General features: G+C 46.2%; 1 protein-coding gene across 1 annotated transcript in view; it reads right to left on the reverse strand.

The window, feature by feature from the left end:
- Window positions 1-755: 755 nt before the first annotated feature.
- Window positions 756-8355, reverse strand: part of LOC133554738 (gastrula zinc finger protein XlCGF57.1-like) — a 20048-nt gene continuing 12448 nt past the window's right edge. Inside the window, exon 2 of the mRNA XM_061903834.1 lies at window positions 756-3578. Within this exon, the coding sequence (XP_061759818.1) occupies window positions 2287-3578 (1292 nt within the window). The 3' untranslated portion in view covers window positions 756-2286. The remainder of the gene's footprint in view (window positions 3579-8355) is intronic.

The raw sequence follows: 8355 nt of genomic DNA on the forward strand, positions 1-8355 counted from the left end.
GTCAAAAGTCTAGCAGCCGCATTTTGTACCAACTGTAATCTTTTAATGCTAGACATGGGGAGACCCGAAAATAGTACGTTACAGTAATCGAGACGAGACATAACAAAAGCATGGATAATGATCTCAGCGTCTTTAGTGGACAGAATGGAGCGAATTTTAGCGATATTACGGAGATGAAAGAAGGCCGTTTTAGTAACGCTTTTAATGTGTGACTCAAAGGAGAGAGTTGGGTCGAAGATAATACCCAGATTCTTTACCGTGTCGCCTTGTTTAATTATTTGGTTGTCAAATGTTAGAGTTGTATCATTAAATAGAGGTCGGTGTCTAGCAGGACCGATAATCAGCATTTCCGTTTTTTTGGCGTTGAGTTTCAAAAAATTTGCAGACATCAATTGTTAATTTCGTTAAGACACGCCTCCAGCTGACTACAATCCGGCGTGTTGGTCAGCTTTAGGGGCATGTAGAGTTGGGTGTCATCAGCATAACAGTGAAAGCTAACACCGTATTTAAGTATGATGTCACCTAGCGGCAACATGTATATGCTGAAGAGTGCAGGGCCAAGGACCGAGCCCTGGGGAACTCCACACGTTACCTTAACGTAGTCCGACGTCACATTGTTATGGGAGACACACTGCATCCTTATCAGTAAGATAAGAGTTAAACCAAGACAGGGCTAAGTCTGACATACCAATTTGTGTTTAATAATATTAACAGCAACCACTAAAGTCAAGCAATACCATATAAAGGAAGTAACCAACAACACACATTTGTTCAATATTATCAGTTTTATTGGCAATATTCATTGTTACATCAAAGAAGTAATGTACAAATACATTTTCCAATACATTGTTTCAAGATTGCTATCAAGTGTGCTTTTAAATATTTACGTACAGTTCTGTATTCTTAAAGGGGAACATTATCACAATTTCCAAAGGGTTAAAATCAATAAAAATCAGTTCCCAGTGGCTTATTTTATTTTTGAAGTTTTATTTTTATTTTTACCCACCCCGGAATATCCCTAAAAAAAGCTTTAGAGTGCCTGATTTTTGCTATCTGTGAAGCCATCGTCCATTTTCCTGTGACATCATCCAGTGATGCCAATGCGGATAGCACAGCAAGATATAGCGACATTAGCTCGGATTCAGACTTGGATTTCAGCGCCTTAAGCGATTCAACAGATTACGCATGTATTGAAACGGATGGTTGGAGTATGGAGGCAGAGAGCGAAAACGAAATTGAAGAAGAAGAAACTGAAGCTATTGAGCGAATAGCTATTGACGCTATTCGACCATGTTAGCCTTAGCATCGCCGGTAAAATGTGCAGACCAACGCTCGGGACTTTCGCATATCGTGGCACTTGATCAACTTAAATCCATCGATTGGTAAGTGTTTGTTTGGCATTAAATGTGGGTGGAGGGAAACGCTGGATGTAAATATAGTTTCAAATGTACATACACCTAGCCTAAATAGCATGTTAGCATCGATTAGCTGGCAGTCATGCCGTGACCAAATATGTCTGATTAGCACATAAGTCAACAACATCAACAAAACTCAATTTTGTGATTTAGTTGACTTTATCGTTGGAAATGCATCTGCAGGTTATCCATACATCTCTGTGCCATGTCTACCTTAGCACTGCCGGTAAAATGTGCAGACACTCCGGCACATTCGATGGTGGTCTGGCGGCAGATTTCTTTGACTTTATCGTTGGAAATGCATCTGCTTTGAGTGTCGCAGAATATCCACACAATCTTGCCATCTCTGTAGTAGCATAGCTTTCGTCGGTAAAGTGTGCGGAACAAACGACTGACCATTTCGTTGGCTTTCCCCACACTCTCGTATTTTGAACAAATTTCGTCCAATTTCTTGCCACTTTTGCATCTTTGGGCCAGTGGTGCAACTTGAATCCCTCCCTGTTAGTGTTGTTACACCCTCCGACAACACACCGACGAGGCATGATGTCTCCAAAATTCCAGAAAATAGTCGAAAAAACGGAAAATAACAGAGCTGAGTCGCGGTGTTTGTAATGTGTTTGAGAAAATGGCTGTTTATTACCTAGGTGACGTCACGTTCTGATGTCATCGCTCCGAGAGCGATAAATAGAAAGGCGTTTAATTCGCCAAAATACACCCATTTATAGTTCGGAAATCGGTTAAAAAAATATATGGTCTTTTTTCTGCAACATCAAGATATATATTGACGCTTACATAAGTCTGGTGATAATGTTCCCCTTTAAAGAAAAAAGGTGAAGGTTGAAATCCACCATTCGTATTCAGTCCAACCATTTTATTCCCCGCCGCCGTGTGTTCGCATGTGTGCCGTCAAACTCCTCTTCTGAGAATAGCTTTCGCCACAAACCAAACACCGGAAAGGTTTTTCCCCCGTGTGTGTTCGCATGTGTCTATTCAAAGTGGACGTCTGAGAAAACGTATCCCCGCAAATAGCGCAACTGAAAGGTTTTTCTCCCGTATGCGTCCTCATGTGTGACAGCATGTGTGCCTTTTGAGTAAAACCTTTGGCGCAAAATGAACAGCTGAAGGGTTTCTCTCCCGTGTGAGTTCTCATGTGGACGGTCAAAATCTTCTTCAACGAAAAGGCTCTGTCGCAAAACGAGCAGCTAAAGGGTTTTTCTCCTGTGTGCGTCCTCATGTGACCGATCAGAATTTTCTTTAGAGAAAACGATTTGCCGCAGACGGCGCAAACAAAGTGTTTGTCTTCTTTGTGCGTTTCCACGTGCAAATTCAGCGAGAAGCGGTGTGTGAATTTATCCCCACAAATCGAACACCGGAAGGGTTTTCTGAGCCCGTGTGTTCTCTTGTGCGCAATCATTTTGGACTTGAGCGAATAGCTTTTGCCGCACACAGAACAAGCGAAAGGTTTTTGTCCCGTGTGCGTCGCCACGTGCGCTACCATGTGGATCTTTTGAGAGAAGCGTTTACCGCAAAATGAGCAGCGAAAAGGCTTTTCCCCCGTGTGTGTTCTCATGTGTCGGTTCAACGTGGTCTTGTGGGCAAATCTGTCCCCACAGACCGAGCAGCTAAAGGCTTTTTCTCCACTGTGTGTTTTTCGGTGTTCGATCAAAATGTCCTTCCGAGCAAAGGTTTTGGCACAAACCGAGCAACTGAAGGGCTTTTCTCCTCTGTGTGTCCGCATGTGTCGGGTCAAAGCGCTCCTGAAAGAAAGGGTTTCGCCGCAAATAGAGCAGATAAAACGTTCTTTACCTGCCTCCATATTAGCGCATCCAGCTTGTTTGTGGTCAGTGCGAGTGCTCATGTCCCCCACAAAGTCTGGATGGCTCCTCAGAGGTTCCTTAACTCTGCCTTCAGCCTCACTATCTGACAGTGGAGCCAAGAGGTCGTCTGCTTGTGCTTTGTCTTCGTGTTCAATCTTTACAGAGACTACGGTCAAGGGCAACTTTGCAAATTCATCCTCCTCTGGGTTTCCCTCGTGAGTGATCCACAGTTCCTCCTCCTCCTCTTTAACGTGGGGGGGCTGTGGATCCTCCTGTTTGGAAGTGGAGTTCCACACCTGCGGCTGAGAAGGACGTTCTTTTTGACGACCGATTAGCTGCGGGACGTCTGCAAGAAACGAAACACACGTTAACCTTTTTCTCCATTCCCATCTACCGTATTTTCCGGACCATAGGGTGCACCGGAATATAAGGCGCACTGACGATGTATGGTCTACCGTATTGCCGCCGGGTATATAGCATGCGCCTGCCTAGAATTACTGCCGGGTCAAACTGGTTTCGCAAAAAAATTAGCGCATGCTTAGCATTACCGCCAACTCAGGATTAACGCCGGGTAAAACTCGTTTCACAATATATTATTTTTTTTAGCGCGTGTCTAGAATTTCCGTCGGGTCAAACTCGTCACCTGTCATCATTTTCAAAATGGAGGAGGCTGATTTCAATAATTTGAAATCGCATAAAGGGAAGAAGATTAAGAGCTATTCAGTAGGATTTAAAGTCCAAGCTATTGAATATGTTAAAAGAACAGTATGCAGCTATGTTTTATTATTATACCGTAGCTGCGTGTGTCAAATATGAGTCATTAAATAACTCCTGCCTCCTGGTGGTAGAGGGCGCTAGTGATTCTTCTTGCGACTACTTGGCTGCAGAAGTGACAACAAGCAGCAAGTGAGCAGCGGTCGTTTATTTTATCCTCTCACTTGCACTTTTAATATGGAGGATTACATATCTAAAATAAAATAGTTTTCTAAACTGGACTTTCAATCGAAGCAGGAAGTAATAAAGGAAGATCTCCATTGAGACAGAGAAACTTTTAAAACTGAAAAAAGATAAGGAAGACTTCTATAAACTAGTTATCGATGCTTTTGATCAGAAGGAGCTGCGCATGGACTTCATTTATAAGTAAAGGTAAGACCATAACATTTTTTTAAATTAAATTTGCTTTTCATGATGGTATTCTTACATGACACTCAAATTTATAAGCGCAAGCCTAAATTTACCGCATGACTTTGGTAAGCGCCGGAGTGAGAAGAGGTTTAAAATTAAGTAGCGCCCCGGCGGCAATTCAAAGAAATACGGTATTTTTTTATATTTTAGGCGTACCGGATTATATTAGTGAAGTTATATTGTTATCATTATTTTTTAAATTGAGAAAACTTCCTTGTGGTCTAATCAGGGATCCCCAACCTTTTTTCCCCATCAGTGACCGGTTTAATTTATGCATTATTGTTTCGACGTGTGGCAGATAAAAACAGCAAAAAAAAAGCATCAAAAATGATCCTTTGGCTACAATCTGGCACATTAACATTGTGTATGTCCATTAATGTGCAATATTCCATGTACTAAAACAAAGGGGCAGCACGGTCCTGGGTTCAATCCTGGGCTCAGGATCTTTCTGTGTGGAGTTTGCATGTTCTCCCCGTGACTGCGTGAGTTCCTTCCGGGTACTCCGGCGTTCTCCCACCTCCAAAGACATGCACCTGGAGATAGGCCCCTCCCACTTCCAAATACATGCACCTGGGGATAGGTTGATTGGCAATACTAAATGGTCCGTAATGTGTGAATGTTGTCTGTCTATCTGTGTTGGACCTGCGATGAGGTGGCGACTTGTCCAGGGTGTACACCGCCTTCCACCCGAATGCAGCTGACATAGGCTCCAGCACACCCCACAACCCCGAAAGGGACAAGCGGTAGAAAATGGATGGATGGATATAACAAAGGAGTTGTAACGTACACCAATTAACAAGCTTATTGGAGTATTAAGTGGGACAGGTGAAAGTTAAGTCCGGGAAAATGCGGTACTTTATAAATGAATTATTGTTTCTGTGCGGCCCGGCAGAATATATATATACATATATCTTTAGACATAAATATATATATATATATATATATATATATATATATATATATATATATATATATATATATATATACACACACACATATATATATATTGTGTATATATATATATATATATATATATATATATATATACTGTTGTGGAGGGAGGTTGTGATTAGCACACTGCAGGTATGAAGATCAGCGACCCCGTCTGGGTGGCTGGAGACAGCGCACCCTCAGACGGGGGCGTGGCATGGGCAGGACGGCGAGACGCAGCTGGCAGGTGATTAGATGTCGCAGGTGGTACCCGTTAATCTAATCATCTGTTGTCTTTTTAACAGTGATCGGGCAGCAGAGGTGTGGCTTGTGGAGAGACTGAAAAGTCGATGAGCAGAGATTGAGTTTGGAACAAACGTGTGAGATTAAAACCTGTCAAAACCTGACCCACTGGTTTCCAGCATGCATCTGTGGTACTTGTGAGTAAAGAAGCTTACAATTGGCACCCAACGAAAAAAAAAAGAAAAAAAGAGGGAAGCTGCGATGTCGTCACCAAGCCCAATTGAAGCACTGTGGCAGCTGTTGGCAGAAATATCGACCGCAAATCACCGGCAGATGGAAGCAATGCAAGGCCAAATCGCGCAGCAGAGCCAGATTCTGCAGACGATGTCAGAGAGGTCCGGAGCAGGAAAACACGCGACTGAGAGGACGACTTTGACGGCAGTAGGCATGCACAGGATGGTGGAAACAGAAGATCTCCATAGCTTCATGGACATGTTCGAGATCACAGCCAAGTCGTGCGGCTGGCCGGAGGAGGAGTGGGCGGTGCGGCTGCTGCCATTGTTGGTGGGAGAGGCGCAGCGAGCGGCGCTCAGCCTGCCACCAGCGTCCCGGATGAGCTACCGGGACATGAGGAGGGCAGTGTTGGACCGGACGGGAGGATCCAAAGAAGACTACAGGATAAAGTTTAGAACCATGAAACTTGGTCAAGATCAGCGGCCTTTTGTCCTGGGCCAACAGCTGACAGATGCGGCAACCAGATGGCTGCAACCCGGAAGAAAAGAAGAGGTGATTGAACAAGTGATCCTGGAACAATTCCTGGAGGCGATCCCGGCGCGGACGTCAGCGTGGGTCCGCTACCACCGACCACAAGAGCTAGCAGCAGCGGTAGCCTTGGCGGAGGACCACCTGACGGTACAGCGGGAGAAGGCTGCAGGAGGAGGGGAGCGGCCAGTACCAGCGCCGCGAAAAATGCGGTCACCGCCGACAGAGGGAGCCCAGCCGTGGACAAGGCCACGAAACATGAATATGTTTTCTCCTCCGCAGGGCCCGGCCGCAGCAGACACTGCGTGTCCCCCGCAAACAGCACCTCGAATGCCGGGGCAGGTGTGCTGGAGGTGCGGACGGCTAGGTCACCTGCAACGGGAGTGTCCAGCGATGGAGGTGGGGGAGGTGATCCGGGTGGTCGACCCTCCAGCCTCCTCCCCGGGACCGGGAGAGTCATACTATGTACCGGTAAGGATACAAGGGAGTATACACCGGGCGATGGTGGATTCGGGTTGTGAACAATCCATGATTCACCAAAACCTGGTTCGACCCGGGGTATTGAGTAAGGTTACACGGGTGCAGGTTAAATGTGTGCATGGGGATATTCACACGTATCCCATTGTGCCGGTGAAAATTTTGTTCAGGGGGGAAAAACATAGTGTTAACGTGGCAGTAAATTCGCGCCTAGCGCACCCCTTAATCTTGGGAACAAATTGGCCGGGATTTAAGGGGTTAATGAAGCAGTGTGCATGGGTGCGTTCACGGATGGTAGGGAAAGGGGATACCCGCGCTGTTCTCATCGGCGACGCGAGATTATCCGACGCGGCCGGCGGGGACTTCCCAGGAGGTTTCCCCGGTGCCCCAATGGCGCCCCACGGATGATTTTCCACTCGAGCAGTCTCGAGATGACACTCTGCGCGAGACCTGGGACCAAGTGATTGCAATTGATGGGCAGCGGGTTCGCCCGGGAATAACGCGGGACTTCCCTCATTTTGTATTGATTAGGGACAGACTATACAGAGTGAGCCGTGACACTCAGACAGGGGAGGAAATTACCCAATTGTTGGTACCAAAAAGCCGTCGGGAAATGATTTTCCAGGCGGTACATTTTAACCCAATGGCCGGGCACATGGGATATGATAAAACACTTAATCGGATAATGGCCCGGTTCTATTGGCCAGGCATTCGGGCAGACGTGCGCCGCTGGTGCGCGGCATGCCCGGAATGTCAACTGGTCAACCCTGCGGCCACCCCTAGAGCACCTTTGAGGCCATTACCACTCATAGAGGTCCCGTTTGAACGAATTGGCATGGACCACGTCGGGCCATTTCACCCAAGCACCCAGGGATATCGCTTTGCACTAGTCTTGGTGGATTTTGCAACGCGCTATCCCGAAGCAGTGCCACTGCGCTCCATCTCTGCAAAGAGTGTCGCGCAGGCACTTTTTCAAATTATCTCCCGAGTTGGAATCCCGAAAGAGATTCTAACTGACCAGGGCACGTCCTTTATGTCACGCACGGTAAAGGAGCTGTACGGTTTATTGGGGATCAAGTCTATTCGGACTAGCGTCTACCACCCAAAGACAGATGGGTTGGTGGAGCGGATGAATAAAACTTTGAAATCCATGATCCGGAAGTTCGTACACGAGGACAAACCAAATTGGCATAAATGGTTGGATCCCCTGTTATTTGCAGTGCGGGAGGTTCCCCAGGCCTCAACAGGATTTTCTCCATTTGAGCTTTTGTTCGGCAGGAAGCCGCAGGGGGAATTGGACCTAGTTAAAGAAAGCTGGGAGGAAGGTCCAAGCCCCAGTAAAAATGAAATTCAGTACGTCATGGACTTGAGAGCAATACTCCACACATTAGGGCACTTGTCACGTGAGAATTTGCTCCAAACTCAAGAACGTCAACAGCGCCTGTATAACAGGGGAGCGCAACTTAAGACGATTTTCACCGGGAGAGAAAGTACTTCTGTTACTCCCAACATCCAGCTCCAAATTA

This window comes from Nerophis ophidion, linkage group LG01 (assembly GCF_033978795.1).
Source record: "Nerophis ophidion isolate RoL-2023_Sa linkage group LG01, RoL_Noph_v1.0, whole genome shotgun sequence".
Taxonomy (NCBI): Eukaryota; Metazoa; Chordata; class Actinopteri; order Syngnathiformes; family Syngnathidae; genus Nerophis; species Nerophis ophidion.